Here is a 16788-nt window from a genome sequence, read left to right on the forward strand (position 1 = left end):
AGAGAGAGAGAGGGTTCAAGAGGGAGGGCCTAATTTTCATCAATCAATCTTCAACCATCACTCAAAGCTTAGAAATACTCAAGTAGAGCACCCAATTTCTTCATCCAAAAAGGGTAAGATTTCATCACCCCAGCTCTTAATTTCAAACATAGCTATAATGGGGTACTATGGTAATACTTCATAGGTATGAGAGTGGTTCATCTTGCATGCATGTGATAAGGAGTGTGGGAAAAATAATAAGTGAACTAGAACTATGAACATTTTTCCTAATTATGGGTTCAATTTGTGTATTGCAAAAATAGATTGAGGTTGCTAAGGGTTTCGGATAATTGTAGTGTCTAAAGAAGCGCAATTGAGGTATGTATGGCTAACTCTCTTCTTCTTAGAATCGAACTCCTGGTGTCCGAATAATTGGTGTAAGTTCCAACTTGATTATACTAGAATTGTTTGCCTTAGTGTGTTTGATTGAAAGATTCATGTTCCCTCATTGTTTTAGATGGTTACCATGTCATCATGCTATTTGAGAACGTAATTATGATTTTCCAACCTCCTTCCCTTATGTGTGAAATGCCTTATGTGATGGTGCTTATCCACATGAATGATGATGTTATTTGAACAAATAAAAAGGGAAAGACTTGAATTGTAAAATGTGCCCAAGTGTCATGAACTACTTAATAAATGAGGTTGTTTGTGCCATGTAATGAAGATGGGCAAGAAATGTGAATTAAGTGGACAGTTGAAAGAGGTTATGTCTCAAGTGAGATGGCTTAGCTGATCGGGCCGAGATCGGACGCCATGCTGTACACATGGTAGCATTTGTATTGGAATTATTGAATTACATTGTGGATATGGATATGTCTCACTTGATATGGCTTAGCCGGTCAGGCCAAGACCGGACTCCATGTAAAAATACGGTGGCATTGTGAGTTGTGGCTTGGCACTAAAGATTATTAATCTAAAAGGATGGAAAGATCGAATTGGAAACTACGCGATCCTTACTTAGTGTTTTCTTTGTATTTCTATGAAGTACTTATTGATTATTATGACTGGCTTCTCTTTGTTTCAATGTTCATTCTACTAAGATTAGTGTTTGCCTTACATTTTAGTACTATTCGACAGTACTAACGTCCCTTTTGCCGGGGGCGCTACATCTTTGAATGGATGTAGGTGGTTCCATCGTAGATAGTGCCGATCACAGATAGTGGTGCTCTCTTTCTCTCCTCACATCAGTTTTGGTGAGCCCCATTTTTCCCAGGGGTCATGTAGTCCTTCTTTGTATAAGTTTTCACATTTTGAGGTATAGTCGGGGCCTTGTTGCCGTCATTGTCATGTTGCTCTTTTGTATTCTTAGAGGCTCCGTAGACGTTTTTGTGGGTCATGTATGTATGTTAGGGCAGTCGTTGGATCGAGTTGTATTTTGGAAACTTAACTATGGCATAATGCATATAATGAAAAATGAACTAACAACGTTTATATATTTATATAACTAATCTCTCCCCTGTTTTACAAATGCTGACGCATTCACTTTTTGGATCATGAATGAGTCGGGTAGGAAAGGTTTACTAGGCTTGCTCGACCGGGTTCACTCGGTTGAGCGCCGGTCGCGCTCCCCGAGGTTGGGACGTGACACATGCTGTGGGACTGTATTAAGGTTTTAACCTTTGTAGAGTTATGAAATAATAATCGAATCCTTTCACAATTTATGGTCTAGAGAGTAATTCCCAGAAAGATATTTTTTCTCAATTTATGATCAACAATTTAATCATACTTTTTTACTATGAAAAATTGTACTTTCTCATTCAAAATACTATTCCCTCTGTTTCAGTTTATGTGAACCTATTTCCTTTTTGGTCCGTTCCAAAAAGAATGACCCCTTTCTAAATTTGGAAATAATTTTACTTAAATTTACAATTCTACACTTAATGAGAAGCTTTTATAACGACACAAATACTCTGGGCCCCTTTTTGACTTGTTTAGGACCATAAATTCCAAAAGTCTTCATTTTATCTTAAACTTCGTGCCCAGCCAAACAGGTTCACATAAATTGGAACGGAGGGAGTAAATCTTCTTCTAAAAATAAATTAATATATAACCTATTAGAAAATTTTGGGGCCCCAAAAATTATGAGGCCCAAAGCAGCTGCTTTAGCAGCCTTACCCTTGGGCCGGCACTGAAAAGATACAAGACCCCGAAATTAGTTGGGGCTCGCCAAGTCAGCTGAGGAGAGGGTGTACCGCTATTACTAGTCAATGCCGCCTGCTATGGAACCACCTGCATTCATTAAAGATGCAGCACCCCCAACAGAGGGGACGCTAGTACATAAGAAATAGTACTAGTATGTAAAACTAAACACTCTCTCAATAGAATGAGTAACAATAATAATGAGAAGGAAACATAGAATCAATGTGAACCTCAATCAATATTATAGTGTCCAATTAAGTGAAAGGTAAGTTTCAAGTAAATTTCAATATTTTTAAGTTGGGAGATCGTTAGTACCGATACACCACCTTGTTTTTAGCATGGAGTCTGATCTCGGCCCGATCGGCTAAGCCGTCTCATCAGAGACACCCAATCACAACACTACCATGTGCACGACATGGTATTCGATCTCAGTCCGATCGGCTAAGCCGTCTCACCATAATGCCGTGTGGGTCGACATCACATTCTGCTAGCAATCATCTCTTCCAAATTTAGGGGAATAATCTCATCACATCAATCTCATCCCTATTAAGGGGAATAATCTCATCACATCAATACGGGAATTTACTCCTCAATCACTCCTACACCGGCAATGTAGTTTCGGGGTTAGGTTAATTCAACCTAGCCTTCCTCGGTGACTAAAAGATACTCCCAAAAAAAATATTTATTATAAAAAGTAATTAAAGCTCATTTCATCATATTTCACACGTCTTTTAATTTCGTTGGCACTAGTGGCCACAAGTATTATTTCGTTCTTGGCACATCTTCCGTATTTCATTTTTCATTCTCCCTTCTTTCACCTTCAAACATCATTAAGGATTATCAACAATAAGGGCATTTATAATCAAGACTTTAAGTTCATATATGAGAAATAAGAGTCGTAAGCACGTTGAGTTTTCTTCCACTATTTGGCATAACAACTTTCATTTGAAACATGAATTTAAGTCATAACATTTTAATACACAAACCATACTTGAACACAATCTCGAAGGATAACATAATGTGATAGGAGCCTTTGAAACACATATTGAGCATATATCTTTTGACACAAAGCTTATTCGGAATAGTCAAATTTATAAGGAATAACTCGGAACATGACAAATAAGAATATGGCCTATCAAACTTGAGGCTTACGAGAACATCATGGGACTCAATTCCAAGAGAGAAGTTTAGCCAACATACCTCACTTGAGCTTTCTTTAATTTACTTCAATGTTCTAGAAATCCTAGCGACTTCAATATTTTAGAGAGACAACAAATCGAACCATAATTAGGAAGCATTTCATAGGTTCAACTCATTTAAGAATTTCATAGGTTCAACTCATTTAAGCATTTCATCAAACACTATGTGTGAAAATTTAACTATAAGGTTGCTCTACAAGGCCTCCTTCACCCCACAACCAATCTAACACCAAGAGTTCACCTATATTAGTCCGATGACCTCCTCACCATCCTTATTGGTACATGCATGCATAAATAACAACTCCCATACCCAAGAATCACACTCCACATTACCCAACCTCTACCCAAACACGAAATAGAAAGGTAGGTCTAGAACCTTACCTCTTTAGATGAAGACCTTGTGAGCTTTCCTTGTTGGATTTTCAAGTCTTGGGCAAGGAATGGAAGTGGTGGGTGTTGGAGTTCCTCCCTCTCTCTCTAGTTCCTCCCCTATCTTTTAAAATATCTGATTAAACTAGCCAAGATAACCATAAGATCATTTTATAGGAAATAGGGTCGGGTTATAAAATCAGAAAATGGACCCTCCGAACTCAGTTATGCGGCTGCAGAGTGGACCGTAGAATAGATATGCGATCCACACAATGGAGCGGTCAATGGTCTTTCAAAACTGAGTTGTTCAGGTTGGGTCTGCGGCAGGTCAGTGATCCACATGCGAGTTATGCGGTTGCATAACGTACCGCAAACGTCTCCCTCCAAAATATTGCATGCTGATTTTGTGACGGATATGTGACTAACGAATTCATTATACGGTCGCATAGTTGACCACTAAACGACCTCCATAAATTGGCCATTTTTTTGCTCCACTCCGCCACATATCTGCGGTCCGCAGAGTAGTTCTTCGGTCGCATAATGGACCGCACAAATGCCATGTTCTACAATAATTTTTCTTCCAACTTCCCAATGCATTGCACAACACAAAAGGTCCGTACTGCAATGAGCTTGTGAGCCGCTGTCATGCCCCGACCTTAGGGAGTGCGACCGGTGCTTAACCAGGATATCCCGGTCAAGAAAACCATTACAATGCCTTCTACACAACTCGCCCATGAATAAAGAGAAGATACATTTATATCATTAATTAAAATTAAAAGGTCATTTGAATAACACCAGTTCATTTCCAATAGTTACATCACTAACAAGTCCCGAAAACAATACACTATACATTTGTAATTAAAGTGGGACATATGAAACAATTACAACAAGTTTAGTTCAACCTTCCCAAAATAAGATACAACCCACACTATGTCTATAGAGCCTCTCACTGAAACAAAAGAGTTTCTATGATAGTGCCGACAATAAAGCCCCAGCAATACATCAAAACACTATGTACAAAGGATACGAGATACATGACCCCATAATGAAGTGGGGCTCACCAAGTCAGCTGATGAGTGGGTGTGCTGCTATCATTGATCAATACCACCTGCTATGGAACCACCTGCATCCATTAAAGATGTAATACCCCCGGAAAAAGGGACTTTAGTACATATGGAATAGTACTAGTATGTAAAACTAAACACCTTCTCAATAGAACGAGTAACAGTAAACATAAAATAAAATATGAAATCAATAAGGGACTCAAACAGTATCAAGTGTCAAGTTAGATGAAATGTAAATTTCAAGTAAGTTTCAGTAATTTAAGTTGGGAGATATTTAGCACCAATACACCACCATGTTTTAGCACAGAGTCCGATATCAGCCCAACTGGCTAAGCCATCTCACCCCGATACATACACTCACAATACCACCATGTGTGCGGCATGGAGTCCGATCTCAACCTGATCGGTCATTTTGAGCATTTGCACTTCACTCGGTGGTTTAAGGGTATTAGTAGCTCCATATGATGTATTATGATTGGGGTGTATCATCGATTTCTTCTTTCGGTTGATTTAGAATTTGTTTGGAAGGATGAGATTCATGTTTGAAGCTTTAAGTTGGAAGAGTTGACCAAGTTTGAGTTTTGAGCATTTGACCCCGGATCAGAGTTTTGATGGTTTCTTTAGGTCCAGATGGTGATTTTGGAATGGGGCGTATGCCCGGATTTGCTTTTGGATATTTCTAGATATTTTGGCACTAATTGGCAAAAGTTGAAAATTTAAAGGTTTGGAATGTTTATAAATTTGAACGGCAGTTGCCTTTGATGATATTGGGTTCAGATTGTGGTTTCAAGAATTGGAATTTCTTAGTTATGTTATTTGGTACTTGTGTGCAAAATTTGAGTTCATTTCGGGTTGATTTTATATGTTTTGGCACGAGTTTTGGAAGCTGAAAGTTCAAAAGTACATTAAACTTAAATTGAGGTGTGATTTGTCATTCGATAGTATTATGTGTGATTTGAGGCCTTGATTAAGTTCGTGTTATGTTTCAAGGCTTTTTGGTATGTTCGAACGGTGTCCCGAGGGGCTCGAGTGAGTTTCGGACGTGATTCAGTTCATTTTTGCCTCATATTACATGCTGAAAACGGGTTGGTTCTGCTGTTTCCACATCTGTGGAAGTATGGACGCAGATGCGAACTAGTGGTCATAGGAGCGGAAATGGAATATGTTTTGTAGCATCACATATGCGAGTTTTTTGTCCGCATCTGCATTATTGCAGAAGCGATGGCTGAGGTGCAGGAGCGAGACTTGTGCGCATATGTGCGTTTTTCATTGCACCTATGATATCGCAGAAGTGGGGATTTTTCTGCAGGTGCGATGGGCGAGTTTCCAGTGGTTCTTCGCAAAAGTGAGATTTTGGTTGCAAAAGCAATGCCGCAGAAGCGGCTCAGTGATCGCAGATGCGAAAGGTCTGGGCAGAAGCTATAATTCGAGGGTTGGTCATTTTACTCACATTTTTGGTGTTTGGAGCTCGGCTTAGGGAGACTTTGGAGAGAGATTTCACCACATGGATTGGTTTAAGCATTCTTGACTCGGTTGTGATTATTTTCATGAAATTATCTTCCTTTTTGGTATTTGATTATTGATTTTGAAAGAGACATTGGAGGTTTATTCTATCATTTCATAAAAATGATATTTTGAGTTTTGAACATCGATTCTGTCATGCCACGACCTTGGGGAGAGCGACTAATGCTCAACCAGGATACCCCGGTCAAGCAAGCCATTACAATGCCTTCTACCCAACTCACCCATGAATAAAGAGAAGATACATTTATATCATTAATTAAACATTAAGAGGTCATGTGAATAACACCAGTTCATTTCCATTAGTTACATCATTAACAAGTCCCCAAAATAGTACACTATTCATTTGTAGTTAAAGTGGGACATATGATACAATTACAATAGTTTAGTTCAACTATCCCAAAATAAGATACAACCCACACTATGTCTACGGAGCCTCTAACAGAAACAAAAAAGTACTACGACATTGCCGACAAGAAGGCCCCGGCTATACCTCAAAACAGTATGTACAAAGGATAAGAGATACAAAACCTCATAATGAAGTGGGGCTCAACAAGTCACCTGATGAGAGGGTGTGCTGCTATCATTGATCAATACCACCTGCTATGGAATCACCTGTGTCACACCTCCCCTTTTCTCTTGGGATAAGAAAGAAAGGAGTTTTTCCAATTTAAGTGACATTATTCGAAATGAGATTATTTATTTAATCAGAGTCGCCACTTGGGATAATTTCTGGTGTCCCAAGTCACCGGTTTATTTGAAATCCCAAATCAAGGAAGTTTTGACTCCGAATTACGGTCTGCGAACACAGAAGACCGGGTAAGGAATTCTGTTAACCCGAGAGAAGGTGTGAGGCACTCTCGGATTCCGTGATTTTAGCACGGTCGCTTTAATAATACCTGGCTTAATTAAATTATTTAATTACTCATTTTAGAACCTATGTACATTTACCTTTTTATCGCATTTAATTTCTTTATTAGTCATAATTTTGGAATTATCTTGAAACGAATCACGCGTACGTGTATTCATTTTGTTTGGTATGTCATGAATCATGTCACTCGTACGTGTACACAATTAATAACACTTTATTATTTTTAAGATTGTTTTGTCAAAGTTGCGCGAACGCATAATTTGCCTTTAATTTGGGAAATCGTAACTATGTCACGCGAACGTGTACATAATCACGATAATTGATTGGTTAACATGCGCCTAAAGCATACTAGCGTATTTAGAGTATTCCATTTATCTATCTTTTTTATCCAAGACATTTAGTTATATATATATATATATATTTTTTTTTTTTTACTTACTACAGGGAGTCTTAAATTAGTTTCTTACTCATTTCGCTCTCTCACAATTAATTTTTATATATATACAATCCTTGAAATGGCTCAATGAGTTGTACTCTCCCATAGACCCATTTCTTTCGGTACATCATCACACAAAAATAAAATAATAAATGTCCAACAATTCCAAACTAGAATCCAAGCATGATAAAATAAAAGAATATTAAAAAGAAAAGAAAATCACATTACAAATTGAACCAAATAAGATATTCACTATTAGTCACATTGGAAGAGAGATCAACGTAAAACTAAGAAAACTAATCAATAGAAATATCACAATCTTCCATTGAAACTTGTAACGTGAGTCTTTTGCAAAATTTTAAGAAAAAGAAAAATTCAAAATAACACATAAAAGGAAAAATTCAAATAAACTCCGACCCCAAAACAGACAACAAGGATTTTACATGAACTCTTGAAGGGAAGTAAAACTATTTTTTTTTAGAAGTGGTATTACCGCAAATTAATAGACTTAACATAAAAACTCATGATGGACTTGATTTTTAGCTTCAATACTTCTTATTAATAAATTTCATGGCATCAGATATAACTTTATTGATTGAACTATTCTTACCCATTTACCAATGATATTATTTTAATACAAAAAATTTAAGAAAATATTTTAGCCAAAATAGTAAATAGAAAATACTTACATACTCAATATTCAAGAAATAATATTTTAAATACACAACAGGGATTAAGAGAAAACTAAAAAAAATACTACTCAGATAATAAATGAGATAGCTATTTACAGTTTATCTTCCCACAAACACATTAAAATAGATTAAACAAAAGATTGGAAGAAAACCTGTAATGTGAAGCTTCTTTACCAATAATAATAAAAACTGGTACGTACAAACTTCAGTTTCAAAATTTCCAAATGAGAAAGACAGCAGCCAAAGGAGACAAAAACTCGGAATCGGAACCAAAGCAGTAACCAAACGTCCACTCGAATCTTTGCTTCTATTCAAACTCCATTTTTCTTTCTAAAGTTTCTTTAAAGAAATGAAGAAGCCAAATATTTTTCAAACTCTCCGCTCAATAAAAATTTTTCCTCATGTCTCTCTCTCTCTCTCTCGTTCTTTTTTTTAGATAGCAGTAAAGTTTTTTCCTCCTCACCCCTAGGACACTTGCGACATTTTTTTTTTAGATTTTAAACTCCTATACTAAAATGTTTGCCGTAAATAACAAAATTAATGAAGTTGAGAAAAGCATAATAATACCAAATTTCTCAAAATATTATAACTCTAAAATATATTAAAAACAAACTCATATCTTAACATGCTAATTGAACTGAAATAAGTAGACCAATAACAGTAGGACATTTGATAAGCAAAGCACAAATTTATTAAAACAGAGAGTGAAAAGGACGAACCTTAGAGACAGCGGAAATAAAGATAAAAATTTAGTGATGGAACTTGAACTAAGATCAAATTTGGCTACGTAAAGAAACTTTTCCGGTGACCTTAAGCTGCCGATTTCAAGCTCTTCTTTTAACTACTCTTAAACTCTCTTTCTCCTTTATGATCAAAGTTTTTTCTTTTCAAAAAAAAAAATCTCCCAGATGTTTCTTTGCTCTCAATCTCGTTTTTTTGTTTTCTAGTTTTCCTTTTGTTTTTCAGATCCCCCTCTCTTTGGTGGAGAAAATAATATTAAATAGCAAAGTTTGTTGGATGGTTCCCGTCCTCTCCCCATGAAAATCGGGTATCCAGGTTATAGTGGGTGCTTTTGTTTTTTGAGTACATAAGAGGGGATCGTGGATTTTTGTATGTTGTTTAAAGTTCAAAAGTCAATATGTGCATGGGATAATTTTGAGGGGAGACGTGAGGGAGGTGGGATTAACATGAGATTTATTAGGGAGTTAGCTGTGGAATATGAAAGAATTTTCTTATCCTTTTTGAACATAGAAACCAATTGCCAAGACTACTTAATCAAATATTAAAATAATAAAGCAAAATAATTATTTATACTAATATGAAAGAAATTATTCAAAAACAAATCACTACCTACTAAAGCCTATAATAATAGAGTACGTACTTATTTGAACAAAGTAATAATATTAATTAACTACTTTATATTTAAAAATAATAATAAAAGGTATTAGTTAATTATTTTTAGATTAGAGAAATATAAGAAGAAAAAAAGAAATTAAATATTTAAACTAGAATTTAAATGACACTAAGAAAATTATTAAAGTCACTAGATTACTTATTAATATTCTAATTAAAAGAAACTATATATTTTTCTTTGTAAACTTTCTTTTTTTCTTTTTAACCAATAGAAATAAAACTCGTAGTCTAAGAAGGTGAATATATATATATATATATATATATATGTTTTTTTTAATTTTTCCAAATAAATTCTACTAAAAGTGAGATAAAAGTTTAAACTATTAATATTAGATCTATAGGAAATATTTACACTAAAATGATAAAGAATTTGGGTGTGGTCAAAAATTAGTTGTTCACAGCATGCCCCTCTTTGCTTGGAAACATGAAGAGTTTTCAGACAAACAAAAAATGAACAAGGTGACTGATTTTTGACCTCACTATTATTTAAAAAGGAAAAGAAGAGAAAAGAAAAGGTTGCGACCGAGCCTTGGCTTTAGGCAGCCTACATATCCCGGGTTATAAGGGAATCAGGTCATGTGTAGTTCAAGTGGAAGAAGAGTGATGGAGTATGCTTAGATAGAGAATCGAGCGAAGTTCCGTCGAGGTTCTGGTCCGCGGTTCCTACTATTACAGCAAAATGAATAGAAAATTACATACTCTTAAAATCTAGGGGTTACAAAATTCCTATCTAAAAGTCATCTGGAGTCTAGTCTTGATTCTTGAGTTGCTTCTCCCATTGACTTTAGACTGAAACTTGATGCTCCTGATGCAACAGACTATGAAATATTCTCACAGGCTTGTTTCTTGATCTGATGATGAGAAGATGGATCTTGAGACCCTATGTCTTCGCATGCATTATGGCGAAGTTGGTTGCGGCTGGTGTTGAGATCAAAGGTTCCACTTTCTTTTCGAAAGAGTTGGAATCTTAATTTTGCACATCCAATCCGTGCTTTGCAGAAAAACCTACAAGCCATCACAAACAAAAAAAACGAACAAAAGTTTTCTGCCCCAGTTTGCACTAGAAAAAAACGAACAAAGGTTTTCTGCCCCAGTTCTGCCCCTATGTTAGCAGAAAGTAAGGCAGCCAGGGGATGTAGTACCCTATTTGGAAATAAGGTGAGGCTCTTGGCACTCTGGGATGCTACTAGGGAATGTCGTACCCTATGTTGGCAGAAAGTAATGCAGACAAGGGATGTAGTACCCTGTGTTGGAAATAAGATGAGGCTCATGGCGTTCTGAGATGCTACTAGGGAATGTCGTACCCTATGTTGGCAGTAAAAATGAGGCTCGCGGTACTCTGGGATGCTACTAGGGAATGTTGTACCCTATGTTTGGCAAAAAGTAATGCATCCAGGGGATGTAGTACCCTGTGTTGGTGATAAGATGAGGTTCGTGGCTCTCTGAGATGCTACTAGGGAATGTCGTACCCTATGTTGGCACTAAAATGCAACCAGTGGATGTAGTACCCTGTGTTTGGCAGTAAGATGAGGCTCGTGGCACTCTGAGATGCTACTAGGAAATGTCGTATCCTATGTTAGCAATGAGAAATGCAACCAGGGAATGTAGTACCATGTGTTGGCAATAAGATGAGGCCCGTGGCACTCTGAGATGCTACTAGGGAATGTCGTACCCTATGTTGGCACTAAAATGCAACCAGGGGATGTAGTACCCTGTGTTTGGCAGTAAGATGAGGCTCATGGCTCTCTGAGATGCTACTAGGGAATGTCGTATCCTATGTTACCAATGAGAAATGCAACCAGGGGATGTAGTACCATGTGTTGGCAATAAGATGAGGCTCGTGGCACTCTGAGATGCTACTAGGGAATGTCGTACCCTATGTTGGCACTAAAATGCAACCAGGGGATGTAGTACCCTGTGTTTGGCAGTAAGATGAGGCTCGTGGCTCTCTGAGATGCTACTAGGGAATGTCGTACCCTATGTTGGCAATAAAATGAGGCTCTTGGCACTCGGAGATGCTACTACAGAATGTCGTACCCTATGTTAGCAATAAAAAATGCAACCAGGGGATGTAGTACCCTATATTGAAGATAGGGTATTAATTCCCTATAATGAAACTAAAAATAACATGATTACATGTATTAGGAGAAAATCAAGGATTTGAGAACTTCACTTGGTGATGTTCGTCTTTTCACGAACTGTTTCCTAAAATTGTTATGTTCCTGTTCTAAACAAAGAAAGATTTGTTAGTTTTAAAATGGTGGTCGGTTTGTGGCCTTGATTTCTTGGGCGACTTGACCTTGCGTCTATTACACTTGTTAGAAAAACTGACTCCGTCGATGATTGTACAAGTTGCATGGAGATTCTGTCTTTTCTTTCTGGAGATCTTCTTTCTCAACATCAAAACCTAACCATTTTGCGCCTATCACCATTTGTGTTCATGGTGCAAACAACCTTGCTTCCCAAAAACTTTTAACTGAGTAACTTTTGTTGACCCTTGGAACATTATTTAGTCCTTCCAGCCTTTTTCTCGTCAAGGAAAATCGCAGATGGCTTTATGCCTTTTCCTATATGGTTTATGCCCAGCAATCTTTGCTTTATATAACGGGGAAACTGTAACCAGTTTTGCAGCCTTTTCTTTGCTTTTCTTTGACAAAATTAGATTGAAAGAGACTCAAAAAAGTAATGCAAAAGAAAATAAGAAGGTGAACTAATAGGTATTACAACTTAATCAAGAAGTGTCCCTTTCAGAGGAAAGAATAAGACATGACTTATCTAGAGGAAATATGCTGACTTCAATGAACATGACATGCACTTTGGACTGGATGCCCGATCCGTTTGAACCGTCTAATTCTCGAAATCTATTGTAAACTTAACTTTGAAACTGAGTTCTTTGTCTTGACCATGCTTGTGTCGGGATGCACGAAGCCTTAAATCGATCAATGATTCCCTTTGTGGGTTTTCACCAATTGACCTCTCTCATCTATCTTTCTCTCAACTCACCATTGCCTTATAGTGCCCGCGAGGGTTTTCACCAATACGACTCTCTCATTTATTTTTCTCTCTTTACAATGACTGCGGCATCACCCGTAGTATACTGACTTAGCATTCTCGAAAGTTGATCAGAAGGTCTTAGCAAGGAAAGGTAAAAAGAAATATTCAACTCAATTACAACTTTTGGACCCATTTTGATGGAACAACCATCAAAAATAAAATAAAACCATGCCCCAGTTTATTTGAATACTGGGGACATGTGGATTTTTGTTTTGGTGTGACCGAACCCCAGAGTGAGGCTACCTACGTATCCTTCCGGAATCAGGTCGAACGTAGTTCAATGAACATGAATTTTTTTTTTTTTTTTTTTAAAAAAAATAAAATAAAAAATACATTGGTTCCAAAAGAGGGGAAAACAAAGAAATATAAACAAGGCTTCAAAGGGATAACTAGGGTTGACCAGTGTTTGGGTAGCGAGAATGATAGCCTTTCGTCATCCAAACCTAAGAATGCTAAATATAAGAATGCCCCGACATAGCCATGTCATACATAGTATCTCTTGACCGCATCTGCGTTGACGGGTATATCAGTCACCTTTCCTTCTATATCTACCAAATGTAGAGATCCTTTTGACAATACTTTCTTGACGAGGTAAGGACCTTGCCAATTCGGTGCGAACTTTCCTTTTGCTTCTTCCTGGTGCGGAAAGATATGTTTCAAAACAAGTTGTCCTACCTCGAATTTTCTTGGGCGCACTTTCTTATTGTAAGCGCGTGCCATTCTTTGTTGGTATAACTGACCAAAACAAACTGCCGCCAAACGCTTTTCATCAATCAAATTCAACTGTTCCAATCGGGACTTCACCCATTCAGTGTCCTCAATCCCTGCTTCAACAATGATTCGGAGAGAGGGAATCTCAATTTCAGCAGGTATGACCGCTTCAGTTCCATAAACCAATAAGTAGGGCGTTGTGCCAACTTATGTACGGACAGTTGTTCGGTATCCCAAAAGAGCAAAAGGCAGTTTCTCGTGCCATTGTCTAGACCCTTGGATCATCTTCCTAAGAATCTTCTTGATGTTCTTATTTGCAGCTTCAACAACTCCATTAGCTTTGGGACGGTAAGGAGTAGAATTGCGATGCTCAATTTTAAATTGTTCACATACCTCCTTCATCAGATGACTATTCAAATTAGCAGCATTATCTGTAATAATGGTTTTTGGAATACCGAAACGACAGATAATGTTGGAGTGAACAAAGTCTACTACTGATTTCTTGGTAACTGCTTTCAATGTAATAGCTTCCACCCATTTGGTGAAGTAATCAATTGCAACCAAGATGAATCTGTGCCCATTTGAAGCTTTTGGATCGATTGGGCCAATGACGTCCATTCCCCAAGCAACAAAAGGCCAAGGAACCGACATAGGATACAACTCTGAAGGAGGCGAGTGAATCAGATCACTGTGAATCTGACACTGGTGGCACTTGCGAACAAAACGAAAGCAATCTCGTTCCATAGTAAGCCAATAATATCCTGCCCGAAGGATTTTCTTTGCTAGAACATATCCATTCATGTGCGGGCCACAAACTCCCGAATGCACCTCATTTATAATTATTTCAGCTTCTTTGGCATCCACACATCTCAACAAATTCAAATCCGGAGTTCTTTTGTATAGGATTTCCCCACTAAAAAAGAAACCATTAGAGAGTCGCCTAACAGTTCTCTTTTGATCCCTATTAGCATGTTCCAGATATTCTCTTGTTTTCAGAAACTGTTTAATATCACGATACCATGGCTCACCATCTGGTTCTGCTTCAATTGTATTGCAATAACCATGTTGATCCCAAATTTGAATTTCTAATGGGTCAATGTGAGTATTACCCGGATATGGAAGCATTGAGGCCAGGGTGGCCAAGGCATCAGCTAATTCATTATGAAACCTGGGAATGTGCCTAAATTCGATGGACTTGAACCTTTTGCTAAGATCCTCCACACATTGTCTATATGGAATGAGCTTGATGTCTCGAGTCTCCCAATCACCTTGAGCCTGCCGAATAAGCAAATCTGAATCTCCCATCACCAACAATTCATGCACATTTAGGTTTATTGCCATGTTCAGACCCATGATGCAAGCTTCATATTCTGTTGTGTTGTTTGTACAGAAAAAACGAAGTCGCGCCGTGGCAGGGTAATGTTGCCCAGTAGGTGATACCAGAATTGTCCCAATCCCTACGCCTTTGATGTTGACAACCCCATCAAAGTATAGTTTCCAAATTTGACTGTCATCTTGGACTACTTCTTCAACTAAATTAACCTCTTCATCTGGGAAATATGTGTTCAAAGACTAATACTCATCATCAACCGGGTTTTCTACCAGATGATCAGCCAAAGCTTGTGCCTTCATGGCAGTGCGAGTGACAAAAACAATATCAAACTCTGTGAGCAAGATTTGCCAGTTGGCATCGTCTTCTGAAAGATGTACTTCAGGGGATCCATTCGGGATATGAGGTAAGTTGTATAGGCCAAAAGATAATGCCTAAGCTTCTGGGCGGCCCAGGTTAAAGCGCAACATGTTCTTTCCAAAAGAGTGTATTTGGCCTCATAAGCGGTGAACTTTTTGCTCAAATAATATATTTCTTGTTCTCTTTTTCCTGTGATATCATGTTGACCCAGAACACAACCAAAGGAACTATCCATTACTGACAGATATAAAAACAGAGGCCTACCAGGTTCCGGCAGGACCAAAACAGGGGGATTTGACAAATATTCCTTGATCTTATCAAAAGCTTCTTGACACTCATCTGTCCACTTGATAGCGGTGTTCTTTTTTAACAACTTAAAAATAGGCTCACATGTGGTTGTAAGCTGCGCGATGAACCTGCTGATGTAATTCAACCTCCCGAGTAAACTCATGACTTATGTTTTGTTCTTCGGGGGAGGCAGCTCTCGAATGGTCTTTATCTTGGAGGGATCTAACTCAATTCCTCTTCGACTAACTATAAAACCCAAAAGCTTCCCAGAAGGAACTCCAAATGCACATTTGGCTGGATTGAGTTTGAGATTTTACCTTCGTAGCCTTTTAAAGAACCTTTTCAAGTCTTGCACATGGTCAGTTTGTGTTCTCGACTTAATGATCACATCATCAACATACACTTCAATCTCTTTATGCATCATGTCATGGAATATGGTAGTCATGGCTCTCATGTAAGTTGCCCCTGCATTCTTCAAACCAAATGGCATGACCCTATAATAATAAGTTCCCCATGGAGTTGTGAAGGCGGTCTTTTCTGCATCTTCTTTATCCATTAGAATTTGGTGATATCCGGCATAACAATCCACAAAAGATTGGATTTCATGTTTAGCACAATTATCAACAAGGATATGAATGTTGGGTAAGGGAAAGTTGTCATTTGGACTAGCTTTGTTTAAATCCCTATAGTCAACACAAACTCTGATTTTCGCTTCCTTCTTTGGCACTGGCACAACATTTGCTAACCATGTAGTGTATCGGACGACCCTGATCACCTTTGCACTTAGTTGCTTCGTGATTTCTTCTTTAATCTTATCACTCATGTCTGTCTTAAACTTCCTTTGTTTTTGCTGGATTGGTGGAAAATTAGAATGTGTGGGAAGCTTATGGACCACTAGATCGGCACTCAAACCCGGCATGTCATCATACGACCAAGCAAATACATCTTTGTACTCGAACAAAACTTGAATTATGGCATCTCTCGTCTTTTGTGCAGTATGAATGCTTATTTTTGTTTCTCTGGTTTCTTCAGGACTTCCCAGGTTAATTGCCTCAGTTTCATTTAAGTTAGGCTTAGGCTTATTCTCAAATTGATCCAATTGTCTTTTCATTTCTCTAAAAGCCTCATCTTCGTCATACTCCACTTCTTGATTCATTATTTCGAGATTAGACAGCTTTTTAAGATCTGGGCATGAATTCCGCATGCATGTCATATTTTTAAAGCCAGCATTATCGAAACTGAAAATGATAAAACAATTAACAAAAAATTGGGAAATTAAAAGATAGAATTTTACTACGA

General features: G+C 37.7%; 1 protein-coding gene across 1 annotated transcript in view; it reads right to left on the reverse strand.

Annotated features, from left to right (window-relative positions):
• LOC138898896 (uncharacterized) overlaps positions 1 to 16788 on the reverse strand; it is a 32689-nt gene that overhangs the window by 13346 nt on the left and 2555 nt on the right. Inside the window, exons 4-7 of the mRNA XM_070185004.1 lie at positions 16541 to 16727; positions 15175 to 15562; positions 14861 to 15061; positions 13731 to 13942 (exon numbers count right to left, since the gene is read on the reverse strand). Of these exons, the coding sequence (XP_070041105.1) occupies positions 13731 to 13942; positions 14861 to 15061; positions 15175 to 15562; positions 16541 to 16727 (988 nt within the window). The remainder of the gene's footprint in view (positions 1 to 13730; positions 13943 to 14860; positions 15062 to 15174; positions 15563 to 16540; positions 16728 to 16788) is intronic.

This window comes from Nicotiana tomentosiformis, chromosome 9 (genome assembly GCF_000390325.3).
Source record: "Nicotiana tomentosiformis chromosome 9, ASM39032v3, whole genome shotgun sequence".
NCBI lineage: Eukaryota > Viridiplantae > Streptophyta > Magnoliopsida > Solanales > Solanaceae > Nicotiana > Nicotiana tomentosiformis.